At 36.2% G+C, this 26,179-nt stretch overlaps 1 protein-coding gene across 3 annotated transcripts in view; it reads right to left on the bottom strand.

The window, feature by feature from the left end:
- LOC134741007 (homeobox protein aristaless-like) overlaps positions 1-26,179 on the bottom strand; it is a 509,271-nt gene that overhangs the window by 11,484 nt on the left and 471,608 nt on the right. Inside the window, exons 2-4 of one of the 3 annotated variants that reach the window (XM_063673729.1) lie at positions 13,012-13,030; positions 5,720-6,002; positions 5,278-5,323 (exon numbers count right to left, since the gene is read on the bottom strand). In XM_063673729.1, coding sequence (XP_063529799.1) covers positions 5,278-5,323; positions 5,720-6,002; positions 13,012-13,027 — 345 coding nt within the window. In that variant the 5' untranslated portion in view covers positions 13,028-13,030. Of the gene's footprint in view, positions 1-5,277; positions 5,324-5,719; positions 6,003-13,011; positions 13,136-26,179 lie in introns of those variants that run through there. The other 2 variants (XM_063673728.1, XM_063673727.1) reach the window with 2 other exon arrangements.

Raw genomic sequence — 26,179 nt, forward strand, 5'->3', positions numbered from 1 at the left:
GCACGAACGTGATGTCCCGCCGATGAAGCCGTGTTCAATGCCACTATGCGATGTGCGAGCGGCACAGCAATATAATTATGCGTGTGCGATAGAGATAGGAAATTGGCGTATCAGTGGATGAAATGTTCGTGCATAGCGTCCTTACTTATTAATTATGAGCTCTTAGACCCTAAGCTAATAGAAACCTCGAAACCGACTACCATGTAGCGATAGCTTTCATGAAAATAACAATAAAAAATATAATAAACTAACTTCTGCCCGTGATTTAGTCTGCGTGGAATGATGATTGATAAAAACTACCCTATGTCCTTCCCCGGGCCTCAAATTATCTATATACCGTATTTCATCTAAATCAGTTCTGTGGTTTAAGCGTGAAAAAGTAACAAACAGACAGGCATAGTTACTTTTGCATTTATAATGTTAGTAGGGATTGTAATATATTCAATTACTCGTCTACTACCTATAATAGCCTACAAGTAAATTACATGTCATATTGAATATTATGTATTTGTGTGCTCGATATTATTGTTGAGTGTCGAATCGATTTGTATTCGAGTAATTGCGTCGATTATTCGTAAATAAATAGTTCTCGGTCGCTTATTACCTGAACCATTGAAACGTAATGCATTGGAGGAGGTATCTTGATTAAAACTAGGACTGCTGAGACTAGTGAGACTTCGCACTAGCCTCTCTGCCGTGTCAGACGTATCTCTGCTATCTCAAAAAACATAGTTTTGAGTAAATCGACTTTAAAGTTTTTGGTGAGCGTGAAAACTAATAAACTCATATATTTCGTGAGTTTATTGAGTTAAGTCATTTTTAATATGTGTTTTGTGTTTCAATAGACGTGAAGAATAATATTTCTTTACTTTTTTTTTGTAAAAGTACATAGTTTTTGAAATAAACGCATAAACATAGTTTGGCGTAACCACTGTTTCATACATTTGGTGGTTGCGCGTAACTATGTTAACTTAAAGTTAGACGAGTTCGTTGTATGAGCGCTCATACTATTTCGCGTGGCCACGGCTCGCGGGCTTATTGCGGTTTTCGTTTATCTAAAGATAGAAGACTACATTGTATCAACTTCTAGTAAAACGTGTAACCAGGGCATGGGGAATATTGAGGTGGTCACGCGTAGTTCTTTTATCTTAAGTTGTAAGAGTTCGTTGTATTAGTGCTCCTAGTAAAACGCGTAACCAGACTACACAAGATAATCCATTTTATATTGTGCTAACTCACATTACATACAAGGAGCCCGATTTCCATCAGTCCTTACATCATTGATTATAAAGTAGATCAATTCGTATGGTGGAAAGAGCCTTATGTTTAATAGCGTTTGCATGTATTGCATGTATGTATTGCATGTATGTATGTATGTATGTATGTATGTGTGTGTGTGTGTGTGTGTTTGTTTGTATGTACTTTATTTAATATTTAATCCCAGTAAGTGTAAAAGGCTGAATTAACGGCAGAAGGTCAGTTACTCCAAAAATTTTAACCGCCTTAAAAAAAAGGTTCTCAGTTTGACCCGTATGTTTGTCCGAGATTATCTCGCGTTTGGCTGAACCGAGTTTGATGCGGTATTCAGAAAAATGTTTGTTACATTTTGGAGAAGGTTTTAGTATACATAGATCTGAGCTGATGCTGAACCCTGGCTGTACCTAGTGGAACTCAGGTTTGGTGCAACATAGGCACACGCTGTTTTGGTCATCCAACACGTCTTAATGAGTAGTTGGGGGAGCAGTACCCAAGATAAAGCTGATGCTGAACCCTGGCTGTACCTAGTGGAACTCAGGTTTGGTGCAACGTAGACAAACGCTGTTTTGGTCATCCGACACGCCTTGATGGGCACTTGGGAGAGCAGTACCCAAGATTGAGCTGATGCTGAACCCCGGCTGTACCTAGTGGAACTCAGGTTTGGTGTAACATAGGCACACGCTGTTTTTGGTCATCCGACAAGCCTTGATCAGCACTTGGGAGAGCTGTACCTAATAGTGGAACTTAGGTTTGGTGCAACGTAGGCAAACGCTGTTTTGGTCATCCGACACGCCTTGATGAGCACTTGGGAGAGCAGTACCCAAGATAGAGCTGATGCTGAACCCCGGCGTACCTATTGGAACTCAGGTTTGGTGTAACATAGGCAAACGCAGTTTTTGGTCATCCGACACGCCTTGATGAGCACTTGGGAGAGCTGTACCTAATAGTGGAACTTAGGTTTGGTGCAACGTAGGCAAACGCTGTTTTGGTCATCCGACACGCCTTGATGAGCACTTGGGAGAGCAGTACCCAAGATAGAGCTGATGCTGAACCCCGGCTGTACCTAGTGGAACTCAGGTTTGGTGTAACATAGGCACACGCTGTTTTGGTCATCCAACACGTCTTAATGAGCACTTGGGAGAGCAGTACCCAAGATAAAGCTGATGCTGAACCCTGGTAGTACCTAGTGGAACTCAGGTTTGGTGCAACGTAGGCAAACGCTGTTTTGGTCATCCGACACGCCTTGATGAGCACTTGGGAGAGCAGTACCCAAGATAGAGCTGATGATGAACCCCGGCTGTACCTAGTGGAACTCAGGTTTTGGTTCAGGTTTGGTGTAAATTTATTGTGGGTATTAGAAGATATATAGTAAAAATATTAAGGTCAGTTACTCCAAAAAAAATATTCAGAATCAGAATCATTAATTATACGTTTCTATGTATTTCAAAATAAGACACTCCAGCGATCCAAATTTATGTTTAAACTAATATTTTGCCTCTACTGACACTGTTTGAAACTTTTTCTTGCTTTTAGTAATAAAAATGAAAAGAAGAGTAAAAAATATGTTTTATAAATTATGTTCATAACTTTACTTATTTTTTATGCATCTATTAGTTATCTTCTACAGAAGAAAGAAACTACTACAGAAGTATGTAACAAGATAGTACTCGTGCATTACTTATATTATATTGTCAGTTATTTCAATTAATTTTGTGTTTGTCATTTTTTATTTTTTATTTACGTTAAGATTTTTGTAAGTAGGTACCTGTCGGGGCTTCTAACCTCCGTGGCGACCTGACATAGACCGACTGACTGACTGGCTGACTGACATACATATTTGGAATATTGGAACATGTGGAACGACCGACATTTAAATTCAAAAATTAGACATGACAATCACAAGACCAGTTGACGACTAGTTCATGACAGACAGCGGACGACGATAAACAGTTCAGTACCTATGTAGGTTATCTTAAGATTAAAAAATATAAAAAATAGTTTAGTTTTTCACAGGGTTTTCAGCAATGATTACGAAGTGAGATTAGCTAAGATAATTAGTCGCACAACCTTTGTTTTCTACCACATTTCTATCACTACACATTCGTAACAAGGCTTTACTTCGTAAAAAACTCATTTCAAAGACTAATTTATCATATTTTGAACAAACATAAAAAAACACCGGAACGCTAACTTAGCCGGGTCAATATTACGTACGTAATGAAATGTAAATGTGACGTTTTCAATCAAAAGGTACCACATTGTTGCTTACCATAAGGACGAAAATTGCTTGTATCTTTATACGAAAAACCTTGTCAGAATGTCCTTATGATAAGCGACTATGTGGTACCTTTTGCTTGAAAACGACACAAATAAACAAATACACGTGGCAAGGAGCGACGAGCCGCTCCCTCCGCGCCCCGCCCCCAACCTCAACGCGAGCCGCCTATCGCCGTACTACCTGCGTGTGGTTACGCGAAACTATGATAACTCGAGATAGTAGATATCCAGTTTGCCGTAAAAAAACTGCGAAGAGTTACGCATAATTATTCTAACTTGAGTTAGAAGAGATACGCATAACTCAATGTCCAAAAATTCGAAAACGTCTATCTTAAAACATGAAATATCTCAGTAACTAAAGACATTTTTTGAAATTTTGTTTAAGTATTATATAAAGCATGGTGTCTAGTTTCATTAAGCACTGGTTAGGCGTATCTCTGCTATCTAAAGATAGCAGAGATACGTCTGACACGGCAGCTCTCCCATTTAGGTACTACCCTTTTATAACGTATCATGATTATTCCAAGTAACTAAGTATAATGGTATAGGAGGTGCGAGGTGCAAGGAGGGTTTAAAGGTCTTTTTATAGTTTTTCGTAAATAAGTCTTAGACGGTGGCCCGTAGCAAAAATGTTCTATTACATAAGTAATCTACATAAAATTTTCTACAAAAAAGGTTCAGTACACTTTTTTGCTAGGACCAATATTTCAAAATATATTAATGTGGAAAAGACGGGAAAGTTATTTCTTAGTTCAAAATTGCATTTTAAAACTACGTGTTGGATTGTAATAATACTTTGCACATAGAATGATATGAGGTATATCTAGGTCTGAAATTAGTTTATATAGCTCTAGTATATAAAACAATCAAAAAAGAGCAAAAACAGCTTTTGTATGAAAAAGTTAAATTCGTTGTTTTTTTTTTTACTCTGGTACCTGAAGCTACATAAACCAATTTCAGACCTAGATATACCTTATCCTATTGTAAGTACTAAGTTTCAGAGCAATCAAGCTAGTCGTTTTAAAATGAGAGCGTAACGACGTTTGTATGGAGAACCGAGCTTGCCGGGGACTTTTAAGCTAATTTAGCATTTGCACCGATTTGATTAGAACAAAGTGAGGGAGTGTCATTTAAACGTCACATTTTCATAGAAATTTAACATTAATGATCACATGGTCACACTATGTCATTGCAAATGCCATGCATAGTTAGCTTGGTCCGATTTCCCACAGCCGAGTAAGTAAATTGTGACCTCATATACCTCCTCCAACCAGACCACAGACATTCGCCAACTTTTATTATAGTTATCTCAGTGTCTATGTCTCATTCGATTCGGTCCGTTCTGATTAGAGGTTGTAGTGACAAGTCCTTGAAACCCTGGGAAGCGTACCGCAGTCATTGCAACTTCAATCGTATTCTTAACCTAATAGGGTTCATTTTTGAATACTGACGTGTTTGCGGTACAAGAACTATAATTTGCAGCTAATGTTGGCCGCACTGGATTTTCATCTGTAATTATTTAATTTGTAGTAATTTGTACTTTGTTAAGTTTGCGGTTATGTAGGGTCATTGTGCTAAACAATATATCTATCTACATAAAAATGATATTTCGCAAGTAAATTAAAAATGAACTATTTTATTTGCTAATCCGTCAAGTGGACGAAAACTAGAGCATGGACGGAAACTAGCGCAATGACCCTATTAAGTTTACCTACTGTTTTTTTACGAATAATGGGTACTTACTTGTATTCTAGCTTCGGTTAATCCAATTTTCATGGCCAATTCCTCCCTGTAATAAAATAAAAGCTTACTTTATATCCTTTTACATACGTTATTTACTCACTTTGTTCAGAATTACGTGTTTTAAATGCTTTTGATTTGACTGTTATTACAGTCATTAACAGTACTATTGTACCAACCAAAGGTAGTACTAGAGTCAGGCCAAACGTCAAACTTCTATGAAATTATGACGCAATAATAACACTTGCAATGCGTGTGCTATCAAAATCGTTGCAGACCTATCTTGATCTAACTCTAAGCATATTGAAATAGAATTGCACAAACATCAGAAAATATCTAGATCTTGTATATGCCTATGTAATACTTAAGGTGAAGTGAGTTCAGATCCTTCTCCAAAAGCAATTCGCTGAGCACTTAGCGGACGGCGGTAGCGTACGTGACTCACCTAGTAAACACATCAGGATAGTGCGTCCTCGAAAACGCCTTCTCCAGTTCCTCCAACTGAAAGCTGGTAAACGTCGTCCTGTATCTCCTCTGCTTCCTCTTAGGCGTGAACTCATCAGCTTCATCACTGTCTGCGGACCCTGGCGGGGCGGTGGGGGGAGACTGGTCTGTCCGAAGGTCGGGTGTTCGGGTGAGCTCGGGCGTGGTTCGGGGAGAATCGTCTTTAGGAGGCTCGGAGACGCCCATGCTGAATTTCTGGGGTTGGTAGTCTTGGGTGAAGTATTCTGAAAGAGAAGGTTGTGGTTAGTTAGATACAATTATGATTGATGAAGTATCTGTCATTGACTAAACGTATTATAACATTTAAAACTCTCGCGCTTTATACACATATTAAAACATATTTACAATCGTGTATCTTTAATTTATTTTGTTACCTTTATTTACCGATGTTTCGACACAGGTTTCACTGGTCGTGGTCGCGGCTAACTGACGTCAGCCAAATGTCAAAACAGAGATTAAAATAAAAGAGAAAGAGAGAAAAAGTGAAGTATTGTCATTAAAAACGGCATACACTTTGTCAATATAAATGCCATGCAGAGGTAGCTTGGTCCATCTCTAGACCTCCGCCACGAAACGCACGCTCTGAGCGCGCACGCTTGACGCTGACGCCGACCACCGTACATTGGTTAAAAAAAATGTATGGCGACCGACGTCATCGTGGAGCATGCGTTCCGTCCGTGCCCCTCGGGTTTAACCCCGCTAGCAAATAGTTTATCAAAATTGCTTATGATATGAGATAAAGAGTAATCTGACATATTATCTCACAGGCTTGGAAAATTTAGTGAATAAGGAAGTAAACATCCTTGTCATTGATAATTTTCATGATAGTGACCACGGTAATTAGCCCACGCTATAGATAATTAGATTTAACAATCATCACAATATCTGGTGGGAATTCCATGTAACAGCAGAAGCCTTCTTAAAGTAGTCAGACACTAGAGAAAGATAAAAATATAAATAAAATCCTTTATTATTATTGTAAGCAAGAAGAATTTGACATCGACTAAAAAGCATTGAAGAAGCATTGGCTAGACGTAATATAAAAATCTCGTCCTTCTAAGCAAATAAACTATTGCCTCAAAACCCTCACTCAACAGTCACGCAAGTCGATTAATTAACTAACAAATTGATTCCCTCACTGACAATTAAGCACCTCACCTGACAATTATTAGCGTAATGCGGACCAAACTGCCACTTACTGACACGTGCATTGACTAGTTAGAGTACTTAGACGTCAATAGGACGATTCATAAAGCGAGCCAAATTGGACTGATGAGTTTTTAATGGTGGTACTGTGATCAGATTGCACTTGATCTCTGGAGTAAAATGCATTGCAAAAGGTCCGGTACGAGAGGATTTGTTTCTTCCCTCTAAGTTTCAGTTCTTAAAAAACTACGTCTTTTAATCAGTACATATTATACATAGTTGTACATTTAATTGTGATAAATTATACTAATTAAAACAATTTGTTATTGCACCACATATCAGCACTCGTAACACCACCCGGCGCCATGACAGCTGACCAGTATTTCCAGTGCATCTGTTACATTTATTGAACAAAGATATATGTAACTCGAGATATGTAAAGTCTAAGGAAAAAACGTGCCTCGGTAAATCAATAAAAAATTATGCTTAAATAGAGGGCGCCATACCTTTGGCCTATACTCGTGTAAATGGCGTCACAGTTTGATATTTAACATATCAGTGAAAGAACATGGGTCAAAGTCATATAGCGTTTAAAAAAACCAGATTTTTTGATAATTTTATACATTTTCATTTTTAGTTTTAATCCTGTGTCAATAGATGGCAGTAAATTTACTGTGACTACAAAATATTTTATGACAATAAAACTCTATACACTCTATTCTCTTCGTTTTTAGACACCACAGTACGTACAGCCACCACATGACATTTTGCAAGGTAACATAGTGGTAACATAATAAACAGTAGTTTTGTGAACAACATAACATGTTTATTGTCAAATTATTGTCCCGACGCCCGAGAGCGCTTTAAAGCAAATAAATATGGCTGTCTCGGCGCCAACTACGAATTCGTAGCTTTTGGTGTCGAGACACTCGGTCCATGGGGCAGGGGTGCACGCGGGCTCCACAAGGAGCTCGGAAAGCGGTTGAGGGAGGCAACGGGGGACCCTCGCGCGGGCAGCTTTCTTGCGCAAAGGCTTGCTATCGCGATACAGCGCGGGAATGCTGCCTGCGTGATGGGCACTTTGCCAAGAGGTCAGGGTTTGTTATAGGGATTTTTATTCTTTTTAGGTAGGTTTAGTTTTAATCGTTTTATTTTATAAGTAGTCTTAATTTTGTTTTATACAATTAATGTAAATTTTATTTATCATCTTTTCAATAAACCCTGTATTTTTAGGCCGTGGAAATTTTACAATCCCCTTTTCCGAAACGGAAAACATAGTACAATGAACAAGTTCAAGGGGCTTAACATTTTCCCGTGTCTAGTCGTCACGTTGTCCGTTATATAATTATAATTTTATAATTTCCGTGCCATGATTACTTGCAGTCATTGTGTAATTACTGTTTTCCTAATTGAGGACTTTGTTTTCCCGTAGTCAAGGAAATTATGGGTTTGTTCTTTAAAATTAGTGTGGTATTGTATTTTTTTTATAATTAATAAAATCATTACGACAATAATTGCAAGAACTGTAAGATCAAACCTTTATATCAAAATTGTATTTTTTATAGTTATAAATTTATAATACTCAGATGCCCAAAGCCATACGTATGTACACAAAAAAGTCTAGTGATTGAATCCACGTCCGTCAAAATTTGACATTATTTGCCAATACAATAATTGGGGCCACCCCCAAAATACGTTAAAAAATGTAGGAATATTTTTCTTAAGTACTTCAATACATGTCTTTTACAAAATTTAATTAAAATTAAAACTACAATTATTTGACTGAAGGAAAACGTATTATTTTTAAAAATTCTCTTTTGGCTTTGATATAAATAATGAATTTTGATACAAATTAATAATGAATACCATCTTTAATTTGGGCCGCTCTGTATGTTTGAGTGTTGACTCAACGATAATCGTTTCGTTTGAACCAACTGTAGCAAAGTACCTACTACCCAACACAAATTAGTTACTAAAATCATTAGTAACGGTATAAAATGTACTAAATTAAGTTAAGTACTGCGTACATAAGTAAGTAGTTATTACTTACTTATGTAGGTTTAACTGAGCCAATTAACCGATGCCCCACTTAAGACCTAATTAACCGTGTAGCCTCGGTGCATCCTAAGTTTCACTAACTAGATGAAGGCCGCCGGATACTTTGTAGCATTTTGGGCTTTGGGACTGCTTCTTTTGGCTATGTGCGAAGTGTGAAGGAAATACAAGCGAAATACAAGCAGTGTGGGAACAAGTTATTTTTACTGTCCATTTTTTTAAGCCGCCTGCCGCACGTAAAGTTCCTGTGTAATGTTTCGAGTTTCGACCAATAGATAGGTAGGATAGGTTCGTTAGGTTGCTTCAATGATGCCCGAAGGGCAAACTATCCAGAAATAGGAGGTCCGCTACGCGGGGCTTCGTTGACTCAGGGAACGAGACAATAATTTTCACGATTCACGACATGCCTAGGAATTAATCTCATGATCTGCCTGATTTTACGATCGGCCACCGACTTAATTATAATATTTAATAGTGTCTAAATAAAATAGCACGCGTTCGCAAACTGAAGTCAAACTAAGATTTATTTATAAAACTTAGTCATACAGATGTAACATTGTCGTACAACTATCATTTACGTGTAATTTGGCCTGTTCTCGTAATCAATTATTATGTAGGTTTAATTGTTATTGCCTCAATCAGGCTGATTACAGTATTATGCCGCTAATTGGACTGCCATTATGTTTCTGAGCGCGCTCAATTACAAGGTGTCTTAGAAACAATACTAAAGTTTGTATAAATCTCTATTTTATCTCCTTTGAAGTCTTTTTAGGAGGGAAAGTTACTTATGCCACTTCCATGTGAAAAAGTAGGTAATTAAGAGGAGGCTAACGCAAAATTTAATGTCTTAATCAAGGGCATGGCCATGAATAACTTCACACGGAAAGCAGACTTTAATTACATGCAAGGGCAGACTCCAACCAAAATCTTAAAAGGTTAAAGATGGATATACAAAAATACGCAAACATATCTAATTTTCACCTATTTTCAGTTTATGGTATATCGTTACCGCCGAAAGAATTTAATTTTCGACCCGTTCATTCCTTTTGTCACAGCGAAAATAGTGGGGACTTTAGCGACCTTCGTATTAATTGTCACGACAAGGTACGAAATGGGTACGAAAATCAGTATAATTTTAATATTAAATAGCTAGTGATATAGCCAAGCAAAATTTAATAATAACCACCACCCATTGTAAATTTAATTTATAATTTGTCAAGCAAAATTTTAAACACAAGTATATTTTCTGGGTAAAGTAAAAAATTTGCTCGATGATCATATCTTCCGTCGCAAGTTTCGCGCGGCGCGCCAATCTTTTGTTCATCTGGCTTTACGCTCCGTCTTAACTTAATGTGTAATTATGGCAAGAAAATTAACTATAACATTATTAAAAACAATGTCTCTGTTAACGTCCGTTACGGTGTAGCTTAAGCACATTCACTTTTATAGTTTAAAGTAAATCTTGATAAAACAGTCAACGAAATAATATATGTATGAAAATATTATGAACATTTACGATAATTAAAGCAGATTCCTTTTATTCATAAAACTGTGTCATAACTTTGGTTTAACCACTTTATGACATTAATGTGATTATGCTTTACGCTCGTTTGTTTTTATGATTTCAAGTATTTCAAACGGGGGAACCATATTGTGGGTAAGTACCTACCGTAAGCTTTCTCAACCTACCATGCTAAACATTGCCTGGCTTGAAAAAACAGTGACATTGGGAAAATGGTACAGTCATTTTTAAAATTTGATACCTTACTCCTTTGTAATAATTAAGGCAAAAAATGTAAAGTTGTCTTTGATGTTGACTTTACGAGAATTTAATATATCAAACACGTTATGTTTGCACTATATTGGCAGGGACCATGCATACATACAATACACCATACTTGACCTAGCAGAGCACTTTCAATGAAAACTTAAGTGTGGTCCGACTCTATGTAGGGATAATATTGTCTTCGGTTACCGCGATAGTTACTCATGAAATAAAACTATGAAAACGGATTATATCGCGCATATCGAATTTATAAATTTTATAATACCCCGACGTTTCGAACCCTTTACAGCGTGACAAAACTTTCGTGAGACAGACATACGGGTCACTCACTCACGTTTTGCAACTCCTCGATACGGAGTGAAACATGTCGTGCGTTTTTCGGCTTTAAAGTGTAAGTGACCCGTTCTTAATAAATTAGATTTCGAGACTGAATAAATTAAATGATTTTTTATTATACGCGTCATATTATTAGTTTTTCGTTTTCGTAGTCTGCCGTTCCTCTACAGATATATGGCGTTATTAATAAACGCGTTACTTGCCTGAATTAGCTATGAATCATTTGTCTTTATCTGTCATTTTGACTTATGTATTTGTAAGAAAGGGATATTACCTAATTTAACTAAATCAGGCCCGTAAAGTTTTATGAATAAGGGGGTTAGAGTTTAACTCGAGTGAATAATCCTTTGCCATCGTATTTTCACGGAAACGCACGTATGTGTTATGCTACTTCAGTCAGTCTCATTAAAATAAGTACTGAGGTTGACTGAAGTAGCATGACACTTACGAACGTTTCCGAGAAAATACGATGACAAAAGTATTGTTCGCTACATCTGTAGGTACTTGTGTTCTTTTCAGGCTTTATATAGAATGCCTAGCAAATTCAAACCATGTAATCGTTTACTCCTTATCTAATATTACGAGCATTATGACACGATAAAACCGCAGTAAAACCCAATAAATACTCCTTATACCCGCATTGCGTGCCTCGAAGTGCGTACGAGTAAATTAGTTTTACATAATTGCCATAATTGCAATATGGAGCAACAATCTCTCAATATGACATAATGTTTGTAAAGCGTATGCAGGAAATTATAACACGAATTCATTTCACTTATCAACTTTCGCGTTTGCTTTGTATTTGAACTTTAAAGTAATAGCAATAGCGCTCAATTTGTGTTTGGCAGTTTGAGTGAAATGCGAGTTTGCGAAAGTTTCAAGTTCAAACGTTCCTAAGTAAGATTGCGTGAGATAAAAATGCACTAATTATATGGAGGAAATTCACAAATTGCCGGTTTGCATTCAGTCTTTTTGTAGTGAAAGAAAGGATGTCTCTTTCCGTGTCGTTGGGTGCGACAGTGACAGGTTTATTTTATGATTATAGGCAATAAAGTGATCATTATGACTGTGAAGACAGCATTTCCTATTGATATTGATACGCTCTATTTATCTTCTCCACTTGTTTGAATTATATTCTATAGGCCTGTCTATCGTACAGATGTTTAAGTCGAAGAAAGTTTCCAAAAAGTTTGAAAGCTTATCGCAAATTTCTAAAAAAAATTCAGCAAGTTTCCATTTTGAAATTGGAAACCCTCGTTGCTCATACAAAAATACCTGAATTTTCCGAAAATTTTCCACGTGTAAATTTCACGGTTTTGGAAACATTTCGTAGGGACATCCGTAAGCCATCGTAAGATGCCAAAAACAATCCAGCTTATTTACTAAACTTACTTTTTCTAGAACTGGTTATAAGTTAGAGCTCTAAATTGTATCAAAACAGGCAATGTAAGCCGGCGGAAATCAAAATATAATTGGATCATACACATTTTATTACATGTATGCTTCACTCAATGGCAGACGCTATTTGCAATGTCTACAGGATAGACATCCTGTAGACATTGCAAAGTTAAGATAGTCAAAAACTAATTTTAACGCTGCACACTTGCAAGTGGGATACATGTTTTTGAGACTACAATCTGAAAAACGTGGTATTATGTATCAGAGTCATTCATTCATTCATTTCATTTATTTATTTATTTATTTCTATAACAATATGATATTGTGTTAGAGTCGTTGACTTTTATTGTATTGTCCACAGAACCTTTTTCTAGGACACGTTATTTTGTAAATAACTTATAAGGAGACACCAGCCATTGTAATATTTGTAATGGTTTTGAAAGAAATTTACTTTTTATTTATTCTAAAATGTGTTTGACCCATTGACGCGCCAATAAAGAAAATACACTCACGTTTCATGATTCCCATCTTAATCAACACAACACAAACTTAAAATTAAATTTTAATTGACTCATTCCACAAATACAATGTACATAAATAGACAACGATCGCCCGCGCAGGTTTGCTTGTGAATGAAACAAACAATCCATGTTTCTGTAATTACTTGATAAGGAATAATTACTCGTAATTAGATAATGCAATTTCCGTTCGTGCCGCGGTATCGCGATTGGATTACTTGTTTATATATAGAATTTGATAACGCTCATGGATTAATTTAAACATACAAATGTATTTTTAAGTCGTTTTTTGCTAGGTTGCATGTAAATTGTAAAGCAGATTGAGCTCTAATGTTTTGTAAATTAATTATTGTTTGACGTGATTTATTTTTAATTTAATTGATTTTTTTGTGCTATTTCTAATATAATTTAACTTATTGTGTTTTAATATTGTCTTCGGTTACCGCGATAGTTACTCATGAAATAAAACTATGAAAACGGATTATATCGCGTATATTGAATTTGTAATACATCCCGACGTTTCGAACTCTTTACAGCGTAATCGAGGATTTTTCCTCAGTCACCCGTTGACCACGAACGCTGTAAAGAGTTCGAAACGTCGGGATGTATTATAAATTCAATATACGCGATATAATCCGTTTTCATAGTTTTATTTTATTGTGTTTTAATTATTTTATTTTGAATTTATTTTGTTTTGACCTAATTTAATAAGTTTTAAGTATGTTGTGTGCCCTAACAGGGCATCATGGACTGACATTATTTAATAACAACATATCTTTTGATTTTATGTATGTAGGTATTGTAGGTACACGATTTTACAAAAAAATAAATGAGTAGGTATGAATATGAAAGTCTGGTCGAAAGAGAAGTCAAACTAGAGGATTGCGTCGCATTAACTACGGTAAAAAAACACGACTAATCCCCTTGCCTCTATCAATTTCTTTATAATCGATCGTAATTGATTATAGTCGGCGGCCGATCGTAAGGTCAGGCAGATCGTGAAATTCCTATTAGAGGCATATCGTGAAACGTGAAAATCTTTGTCTCGTTCCCTGAATCGACGGAGCCCCGCTACGCACTACTGTCTATTTTGAAACAACTTTTCTGAAACAACTTAACGAACCTATCCTACCTATCTATTGGTTTAGTGACCGTCAAAACATTACACAGGAAATATTACGATCTACCTGATCTTACGATCGGCCGCCAACATATACATTATATACATATATGTCTGGTACCAGTTTTCGTTGAAATTTTTTATACAGACAAAATAGAGCGTGTAGAAGTTTTGCAGGTCAAATTTATATTACAATTACTAGCAATGATAACATACGAGACATGGATATAATATAACAATAATAAAAAGTTATTAAACATTAAGATGGTGGAATTAACTTCCCATGCTTATATGTAATTTAATCATTTGTTTGTCATCGTTATCATATCGGTCATTCATACACTCACAGTTTAGCTATCAATTACCTATATCAAACGGAAATATTCTTAATGACTACTACCGGAAACATTATGACAAATTGCGTTATTCATTAAACGTCTGTCAAATTTAACAGGTTGTTCATAATCATTTATTATTTCCTATCCGTCATTTTGACATTTGAGATTGTTATAAAGAGAAAAAAACACAAACTGGTAAGTTTTATGATTAAGTGGGTATGTGTTTAACTAACACAGTTTTAGAATAGCAGCATCTCAAGTTCCTCGCGATTGTCCCGGCATTTGCCACGGCTCATGAGGTCCGCTTGGTAACTATTTCCAGGAGTTGGCGTAGGCACTAGTTTTTACTAAAGCGACTACCATCTGACCTTCCAACCTAGAGGGGAAACTAGGCCTTATTAAGATTTGAAGTTTTCCTTCACCGAATAGCGACTGGTAAATATCAAGTGATATTTACCACTACATAAGTTCCAAAAAACTGGTTAGACAAAGTAATCGCACACTCTTACTGGTAGGCTACCAGCACTTTTTTAAATCAATAAACTATAAACAATAAATAAACACACAATGTTAAATTTGGATTACATTTTAACACTGCAAGTCCCAGATACCGTTTAACGATTAACCTTTTAATATATACCTACATGATGTACAGGTCACAAGAGCTGGCACGAATAGAATGAACGAGTGAATGAAAATATACATATTTTCATTCACACGTGCGTATCACATTAACCAATGAAGTGGTGGCTATGTCACTCATACAATGAAAGTTTCGTACTTACAATCCATTCATACCAGGTTTCGTGAATCGACCTGTATGTTAATACATGATGAATAAATTCCATAATGGAATGTAACAACTTGATGAAATCATACGTAATTAAACGGAATTTACGAATCAAGATTTTAATTATTTTGATTCCCGCTAAATATCTATATCCTTCCTTCCAATACAATGTAAGCATCCTCTGACAATTAGATTAGAGATTAAAGGCCGTAGATAAGTATAGGATATATATAATTGCCCCATTTAACTTTACACTGCTTATAAATATTACATTGTAACATAATTACTGGAGTCAGATTTGTGGTTGTATCTGTAGCTCCAATGAGGTTATTATTAATTTTTCATTACATTATCATCATTAAATCATCACTATCAGGAATTTTCATAAGGTATGAGCCTTTCTCCAATTTGTCCTTGTTAAACATATACCTACTAACTGCAATACTCTTAAGAGTCACACAAAACTTGCTGCCGCTACACGTGTTCGAAGTTTCTCGTATTATTTATAAGTTAGTTATAGCGTGCGTATCCTTATGCGTGTTCTACCGCTTGTACAATGGGCTGTGCTCTGAAGAACTGTTTGACATGATGCCAACGGCCGCTTTCTATCACCGCACCGCTCGCCATCGGCAGGGTGTTAATCCGCACACCCTAGCACCTAAATGGTCGCGTAATGTGCGGTTTAAGAGGAATTTCCTGCCGCGTACGCTTCGGCTGTGGAATGAGCTCCCTGCCGAGGTTTTCCCGAGGGGCTACATTATGGGGTTCTTCAAAAAAAGAGTGTACAGGTTTTTAAAGGGTCGGCAACGCGCGTGTAATATCTCCGGTGTTGCAAGCGTCCATAGGCTACGGTAACTGCTTACCATCAGGCGGGCCGTATGCTTGATTGCCACCGAAGTGGTATAAAAAAAAAAGTTAGTTATAGTTTTATATTAGTAGGTAAAGTAAGGAATATTACTTTGATTTGTAACGATCTTTGAAATTAAATTCAAATTATTCGAGTATTAAACTCATTATATGTAATTATTTCAGACATTCGTGCACAATTTTAGGGAAATCGATATTTTACAAAACATTGTAAATTAAATATACGTAATTATATCAGATACAACCGATAGGAAATGGATGTAAATGTAATTAATTTTTAATATACCTACTCGTACATAGTTATGCGAAATGCTCGTTAACTGTATTTTTCAATAATTCAGTATCAAATTAAGATTAAGAATTTCATAAAACCGACATATTATGACGACCGGTCTGGCCTAGTGGGTAGTGACCCTGCCTGTGAAGCCGATGGTCCTGGGTTCGAATCCTGGTAAGGGCATTTGTTTGTGTGATGAGCACAGATATTTGTTCCTGAGTCATGGGTATTTTCTATATATTTAAGTATTTATATATTATATATATCGTTGTCTGAGTACCCATAACACGCCGTACTTTGCCTTACCGTTGGACTTAATCTGTGTAAGAATGTCTTATATTTATTTTACAGAGATTATCCCATTAAATTTCAGTGAAAGGATCACAGTCATCCGAAATATCAAACTGTGAATTGTGACAAATTGTATCCTTTGTGAGCCGATAAAAAATATTTTTATTATAATTTGACCGTAACTTTGCCAACACTCGAAGATACAGATATTTTTTTCAAAAAGCAGGGCATATATCTCCATTACAGTGTGTAAATTCAATACGGGCGAATAATAATTAATTCCGGGGTCAAAATTAAGTGTAAGTCAAAAAAACTTCTTAATTAACGATTACACGGATAAATTCGTTTAATTTATCGCCCGTATTGGATTTACACTATTGTATACACCATAGTGTAAGATTAGAATGGTTATTGTTTTTTTGTTTTTTATTTTATTTATTAAGTGCTCAATCGTTTGTTTTGATTGATGATAGTTACAGAGAAGTAATAAACACTGTGTGGATAGGATTTTTTTGACCTAACTACTTTGATCCAATTCAATAGTACTGCCACTGTTAAGGAAGCCACTTATCCCGTACTTACCCATTATAATGACGTAAGTTTTGAAACTTTTTTTTTAATATCTTATTGTCATTGTAGCTGAAAAATGATTGGATAATATGTGTGACACGGGCGTAAACTCTTCTTTAGTTAAACAATATTTGTATAATCGCACTTAAACTATCGTGAGACATATTTCAAAATATTTATCAGTACGGTTTTTACTCACTATTATTTTTATTTTTAGTCGCTTTTGGCGACATGTTTCGGATTCTTTGGGAATCCATCCTCAGGCACGAGTGTCCGCGGCGGTTGTACTCGTGCCTGAGGATGGATTCCCAAAGAATCCGAAACATGTCGCCAAAAGCGACTAAAAATAAAAATAATAGTGAGTAAAAACCGTACTGATAAATATTTTGAATATTTGTATACTAGTTTTACCTAATAACATTTATTCAATAGTAGGACTAGGGGAAATCCAGGAGACTTAAACCATAACCCATGATTTAAAAAAATGTGCTTAAATATATATTATATGTTATAATATCTTATGGTTATATTGGAGTCAAAATAAATACCTATTTTGATTTCAAGTACCTATATATGTTACCTACGCAAGTCTCACGGACTCCCCGAACTGCGGAACTGCATCAGCGACCTTAATCCTCTAATGGTCACGTGTTAATTAAGTCAATTATTTGCTAATACGAATGACAGTATGTTGCATGCCGTAATTGCTTGTAATTAGGCCATTTGAATCTGTTCATGCGAGGAGAGTACTATTGGCTTTAGAAGGCGTGGAGAAGTATCTTCTCGACACTTATCCCGAACTTACCCACCATAATGACGCAGAGGGTTTTGAAGCTTCTTTTGATTTTCAATGTCTAATTTTCTTTCAATAACTGAAAATCATCCGATAAAATGTCTAGCACGGAAGTAAAGACTAAAGACTATTTGAATAGCTTTTTTTTCCTTAAAAAAATAACGCATTCACGAGTTGGCATCGTTAGGTCATATTGGACTGCTGATAAAATAAATACCTGTTTTGATTTTGGCACTTTTAAAAAAACATTGGCAAGTCTCCCGGACTCGCCCTACTGCGGAACTGCATTAGTGACCTTAACCCTTTAATGGCCACGTGTTAATTAAGTCAATTATTTGCTAATGCGAACGACAGTATGTTGCATGCCGTAATTGCTTGTAATTAGGCCGTATGAATTTGTTCATGCGAAAACAGCACTACCATTGGCTTTAGAAGGCGGGACGATTTTTTTTAATACCACGTCGGTGGCAAACGAGCATACGGCCCGCCTGATGGTAAGAAGTCACCGTAGCCTATGGACGCCTGCAATTCCAGAGGTGTTACATGCGCGTTGCCGACCATTTAAAAACCTGATGACTTTTTTAAGAACCGATTCTCGATTTTCATTCAGTTAGTTTCAGTTAAATGATCATAAGAGTCGCTTAACTTCAAACTCGGATATATCCACTCCTCTTAGGAGATTATCTACCTTGTTACCTTTTCTTTTTATAACAAAATATTAAAATCCGATTCGATTTGTCCGAGTTTGAAGTTAAGCGACTCGTAAGGCCGATACTGATTTAAGAATTTGTCAAGGTGTTGACCTGGTTTTGATATGACCTTAACGATCGCGACGCCTAATGGCATAAGTAACAGAATTGGCTCCCATGAGAGATGCGAATGGTGATAGTAGACAAACTCACCTCTCACCTAATAACGAAAACCAGACACCGACATTTCACTATGTACACAAATTAAGCGATATAATATACAGCTGAGGTATTTCTGATTCGATCAGTCATGCATACGTCTTTTATAATTATCTTTTAAGAATCAGCCACACCGCTGCTTGAAGGGCTTTCGCGCACCTTTTACGCCTCAAATTGTATGATAAAACGTAACGCATAAAACAGCGCTAATTTCCGGTGTAGTCGGTCTTTTTCGTCGTTCTCTTCAGTTAGAGTCCATTTACACAGAAATTGTTATAACGATAGACGTCATATAGTTGGTCAAGCAAATCTTGGCAGTAGAAAAAGGCGGCAAACTTAAAAAATTTAGGCGCGAAGAGTTATCATCCCATAGAAAATTTGAATATCGCGCCTTTTTCTACTGACAAGATTTTCTTGACCAACTATATTTTCATAGAAATTTTTACAATTATAATGATATTTCCACAATTTGTTATTGCAAATGACCGACTCTAGTAACAAGACTTGAACACCGTACCTACAACCGTATCTATCTATATTAGAAAATAAGTAGGTACATTATTTAGTCATCGGTTCCTTCGAGTTTTGTCCGAGATTCCATAGTAGAGACTTGTCTTTTACGGCGAACCGTACCGGATTATGTATAATTATATTAATTATTTAATTACTAGCTTTGTCGGGGCATCGGGATCATTCGTATATGTTGCAGTGGATTTTACAAATTATACGATGATTTCATTCTTGTAATTATTATATTGTGTCAGGTTATCATCCTTTTGCCCTTTGTTTGTTTTCCTTGAAAACAATTAATGGCAGGGTTTCCCAGCCTTTTTTATGATAAGCCCCAAGAGTAAAATAAAATTCCTCGCTATATTACCTCCTACTAAAGATCAGGAAAATCTTACATAAAAATGATGTGTGCAATAAAGTGTTTTACTACTACTACTACTTCTACAATCCATTCGCTATTGTTATTATCGGGAGTCAAATTTCACACTTGTCATATTTTCGAAGCGAGAGTACTTAAATCTCTATGAGTACTAAAAATACATGTTACACTTATTTTAGTAGAAGAGAAGAAGACTAAACACTAAACAGGTTTCCGATATACTTATTCTCAGCTTCGTGCCTAAACTGCACCACCCCTGTTCGTGGATTTATCCACTATCAAAGATATGTCCTTCAATTCATTCACGACGAGGTAGTTGTGTAAGTGAGAAAGAGAATATGTTATGCGGTACGGAGGGACAACATGTTAGACGGGAGTACCGAACCGCAGCCTTGGTACGGTCCCAGTCCGAGGCATATTCGATCGTGAGGAAGGTGGTCCCCGTACGTCCGATAAGGACGCAGTTATGAGTGAGAGCGATAAAAACATATGCGGACCGGACCAAGGTCGCAGTCCTGTACGCCAGTCTATTAATACTCTTACAGTGAGAACTCTGTACAGTGAGAACTCTGTACGTATAGCTGGTCAAGCAGATCTTGTCAGTAGAAAAAGGCGGCAAATTTTAAAAATTAGGCGCGAAGGATTTTGTCCCATAGAAAGTTTGAATTTCGCGCCTTTTTCTACTGACAAGATTTGCTTGACCAACTATATCATTATTATCTACTCTGTGCAACTTTAGTATTATTTATTTACGCTCTATTGCTAGTACTAAAAACGAGTATTCGCATCAACATTTCAATTTCATTTCAATAAAAATAGGATGCCCATAAAAGAGCCATCCGCTGACACTCGACTATGAAATTAACAAATCGCCTTAATTTCCAACGTAAATTATGCCGTAATAACATACCAGCTTATCTCAACCTTAGACATCTTGTTGTGTTCCCGTTCGGTGCGCGAGCGCAGGCGCGAGGCTCGATAAGTTCTTTAACTTTGATTGAACTATTTGTTATGGTTTTGATTCTGTTTTGACACGTCCCTGACAATCGTCTTAGTGATTGGTGCGTAACGCACGGCTTTCAGTTTCGCATGCAAGTTGCATTGCATGATGCAACAATCGGCGTGGGTGATCTTTAAGGTCGTATCAAAGCCAGATCCAACCCGTAACCAATTGTTTATGTGAGGATCGGCCTTCTTGAGTGAGGTAGTTAACATGACTTAGATACATAGGCAACAAATAAATAATTAATATTATGGAACAACCTTACATATATTATATTGATTTCACATATTTATGACAAACTTATACATATCGACCTAGTGACCTAGACCAGTGAGCTCAATAAGTGTATTAAAATGTGTTCTAGTTATAATAAGTTTCGGTTTATAATGAGAAGTAAGTTTTTGATGCATTTTGTTTATTTTTACATATACATAAAAAAAACCATTGGGAAGCGCTCTTGGGTCAAACATATTTTACCAAAAGGTCTGTTCTGTGGACAATACAATAAAGGTTAACGACCCTGTTGATATCAGGGTTTGCTCAGCTTTTGTCAGGGTACTTCAAAAAATTATCACGCCTGTAAAAGATTAGATTAGTATTTAAGTTTTTGTAACACTTCTATGGGTCATGCCTGAAATAAATGATTATTTAATTTAATTTTAAAAGAACAGAAAAAAACACTCAACAAAGAAATTAGCTTTAGATTGTCTTAAGGCCGTTCCATCGGTTTGCCGCTGTCTCTGTCACATTTCGCAAGAAAGAACGGGAAAGATCATGCGCGCCAGGTGTCAATTTTGATCGAATTTTGTTGACTTTTATTTATTTTAAAAACGTTACCCTACAATATCGAAATTCGAAAGCTATGAAATTATTATTTAAGTTAAGATTGTTTTTTCTTCTTTTTTTATTTATAGTATCACATAATAAATAACCGAGTAAAGTTGGATTAAAAGTCCGAGTTAGAGGTTACTTTGGGAATTAATTGTATCGAGCGAAGTGTCATAATTCGTGTATCGGAAGCTATGATATTAAAGATAATATAGTCAAGAACTACATATATTTTTTCCACGTCTACGAATATCAACGCCTCTTAGGAAAACAGGATCATATAAGGAGATTTTTCGCCTTCTGGCTCAGGGAACCGCCTTAACTTTGCGATGGCTACAAAACCCTCTAAAACTGCTCCTTTATTATTCCAAATCCAAACGGACCCGCTTCTCGTCCAAGCTCGAGAAGCAATTGTAATAGCACAACATGTACTCGCAAATCGCAAACATATTGCTACTTGCCATAAAAGCTTTCCACACGCAGTGAAAGAAACCGTGTAGATATTGGCGCTTTGGACTTTTTATTTTTTCATAATACATTATTTAATATTAAAGATTAGAAGAAGGTTGCAAACGCCAAGCGCGCTTGGGCATCTTTCCCGTTTGACCCTTGGCTATATCTTGTCTTACGACTAAGAAAATAAAAGTGATATTAGTGTAACATCTAATTTATGATTGTTTCTGTTCTTTTGTGCGTCTTGGTGATAAACAAAGGGTGATACGAAGTTAATTACATACAGAAATGTAATTAGATCTAATCAAATAAAGTAATCTTTGTTTTTTTTTTTGCGACTAGTTCGAGGTATAGTCGATTGGCCACTGTGAGCACTCGTTTTAATAGTACGTGACATTTTAAGATATGGCACTTAATATTTTACGTGTTATCGGGTTCTTAATTAATATATGTATGTTTTTACTACCGGCGTGTTGATAAGGGGTAAGTACACTTTGGCAGTATGTTGTTGGGTGGGTTGAGTGATTATATTAATCATTTTTTTGAGACCTTTGATTCTAGCAGTGTCTGTACTCGAGGGACAATGTATTTCTTAAAAGAAGAATGTCACAGACAATGACACTATTTTCTTAAACGTCAAACTCCTATGACATTATGACGTATAAATAACACTTGCACTGCGTGTCCTATCAAAATCGTTGCACTTAGGTACTATCGTTATCGTTGCCTTAATCGTTGTACTCGGTCTAACTCTAATATATTAATGATAGAGTCTCCGTACTGCCATGGGTCAAAATATTACTAAAATAAGTTTGTGGTAAGTGCATCCATCTTCTGCTTTAACGGGAGGTAATGTTTACTCTGTACGCTTTCTTCCAATTTTATACGGCCCGATTCGAACAATGCTTTAAGAAGTCACAGCGGTACAATACCGATCTGTCAGTTTTTCACATTTCTTCGTCGAAAAAACGTCACTTTTGACACACAGATCGATATCGTACCACTGTAACTTAAAACATTGTTCGAATCGGGCCGATAGTACTTTTGCTTAGCACATTATAATACAATATTTATACCGGAGTAAAATACTCATTAAGCAAATACCGTTCGTCAATGCATGAAACAAATGTGTGCGCGCCATTAGAATGGTATGTGTGACGTGTTTTTTGCTGTACCTCGATCAATGAGTTAGACCATATTGTATGATAATTAGTAATTACAATTGTGAAACAACATTGGTTGTAATCCACATCTCTTCTCCGCTCCGCTGGATTACAACGAATGCGATCGGTTGATTCCTGCACGTCTCCTATATCATCTCCGTCTTAGTGGAAAGGCAGCTTTAGCTTAGGGATTCCAGATAGATAATTATCGGAAATATTATTTTTTTCTTTTATCGTAAATATTGTTTTAATTAATGCAATATCCTATTCGTATTTGGCCAGTGAGGATCACATTTCTACTAACTGTTTTGAGCGCGTTTTACTTTATTCCTATAGAAAGCATCACGTGATCACCGGTCACCTCATCCGGTCCGGTCATAGAAAAGTTGCCCCGGCTCGGACGGGCCGTTCTAGCGTGAGTCATCCTTAAAGCATACACATAACATATTGTTACCTTAATAAAAGTAATTTGTTTTTTACACTAGTTGTAAGTTGTAGTACAATTTTCCAGAGATCATACACTCGACAGGACGGAAAAAATCGACCTTTAAGTAGTAAACAAGCGTTGAAATGTGTGACCGTTACTTTCCTATAGCGGCGTGCGCAGTGCGCAGTTGCTAAGGATGCCAGTTTTTTTTGTTTTAAAACAATATTTATCTACACATATATCGTATGGTTCCTGAACACATCAACAACACACATAATAAGGTATTAAAACACTAGTGTGATGTTTCAGCTCGTTTCATAAATCCACACTCGTGTTTTAATGCCTCTTATATGGTAGCAGTCACATAAACTACTATTAAATATCCACTCTGTAAATGTAACTTAGGGCCTAGTCAGATTTGTTGTTTTGTTATTACACTGAACAGCATGTCCTATGAAGCCAACCCCTAAATCTGGCTGTTTTATACATTTGGCGCAGTACACGAGTAGGTTTTCTATGCTATGATCATGATCTACATCTCTTCTACAATCAATAACTCCTTCCTGACAGTTCTGTGGATTCAAAAAAAATTCAACGGAATAAAATTGGCAAAAAATCTTATCAATCTCAAATGGACCGCCTACGATCTTTCTGCTTTACCTTAAGATTTACTGGTAATAAGTCCGCCTTTTGTACGATAAGATTTTCTTGTGTGCAATATAGATTAAATAAATATCATCACGTAGTGGCAACCCTAACCGCACGCACTATCACCGCCATCTGTAATTACGCTGCGAAACTTTTCCCGCGTTTTTGCGCGACCGTTAATGAATTCGAATTGTTGTCGTAATTAATTATGGCTTACGCAAAAACGGAGAAAATGTGTTATACGAACAACTGGAGAACGGACTGAGCTATACCTATACCGTTTAATGAAGGGGTGGAAAAAGAAAAAAATAATATGTTAGTACAGGTAAAATCAAAAGTAGCGGATCAGTCTACGCGTCAAAACTTTTTTCCATTTTCTGACACTTTAATAAAAGCCGCTATATGTAGAACAAATTAGACTATACGAGTAACAGATACTTTAGAACGCGAACTGTACCGATATATTTATATTTGGAATATAATTCAAGGATGGCAGATGGCAGATAATTTTGAGGCGTTGTTTCATCCGCTAGTACCTATTGATGCTGACTCTAAAACTTACATTAGTAATATAAATCCGAGTGTGTCTGTCTGTCTGTTACCTCTTAACGCTTAAACCGCTAAACCGATTTAGTTGAAATTTGGTATAGATAATTTGACTCCCGGGGAAGGACATAGGGTAGTTTTTATCCCAGAAATCATCCTTTAAGGGGGTGAAAAGGGGGGTGGAAGTTTGTATGGACAATCGATAAAAAGCAGATTGGATAAAAAATAAGCTACCCAAATTACTAACTCCACGCAGACGAAGTCGCGGGCGAAAGCAAGATTACTATAAAAATAATATATGGAGCAGACCATCTGTCTCCGTCTTTCTAATTAAGCCTTCATTGGAGTAAAAAAGAAAGATCCCCGCAATTTGCGAATTTCGGTTTTCGCGGTAGCCCCTCTGGGCTCGAACTTTTAGTGCGAATGACGTAGAAAATGACGTCGTTTTAAATATCCCAGGTAGCAAAGTGACGTCAGCGACGTACCAGCGACGTCATAATGACGTCATTTATACGTCATAATGATGTAACGGACGTCATAATGACGTATGACCTGGGATAAGATAAGTTTTACGAAACTTTTTACCAAAAACAGAATATTGTAACAATATTCTTGTAAAGATAACATTTAAAGATGTTAATTTGAATGACAATTGACAATGTTAGTCAAAGATGTTATTTACTGCTCATTTCAAGTGGCGATATCGTTTAATTAAAGTGATAATTGTTTCCGAAACAAACTATTTAATTTCATTCTATGTGTGGCGTAAAATCTCAAACTGTGAATTTCTTTAAATATTACAATATATTTATTTAGATACGAAAAATATTTAATACTTAATCGTTCTAGTTAAACAAAGCCAAACATCGACATTTACCCAATAACAATTTTATAAATCAATAAATCTTCCAAATCTAACTTTAATCGTCTGTTAATACATAAATAAAAATGGCGGACAATAATCGGAATAACGTATTTAGCATAGAAATCGACCATCAACATGATTAAAAGATATAGATGTCTGAAATTAATAGGATGGTTGATTAAGCTGTTGCGACACGGGGAAAGTCGGGCTGATGGACTAGTTTACAAGTTTGTGAGTGTTCATACTATTTAGGGCCAATATTCGACTTATTTTTAATAGGTAACTAAAAACATAGGAAAGTTATGATATAGTTTCAATATGGAAGGTATTAGTGTAGGTTTTACATTTTGAGTTTCGTATATTTAATAAGGTGCAATGGGGTAACT

The sequence above is a fragment of the Cydia strobilella genome, chromosome 4, assembly GCF_947568885.1.
Source record: "Cydia strobilella chromosome 4, ilCydStro3.1, whole genome shotgun sequence".
In the NCBI taxonomy this organism is placed as follows: Eukaryota; Metazoa; Arthropoda; class Insecta; order Lepidoptera; family Tortricidae; genus Cydia; species Cydia strobilella.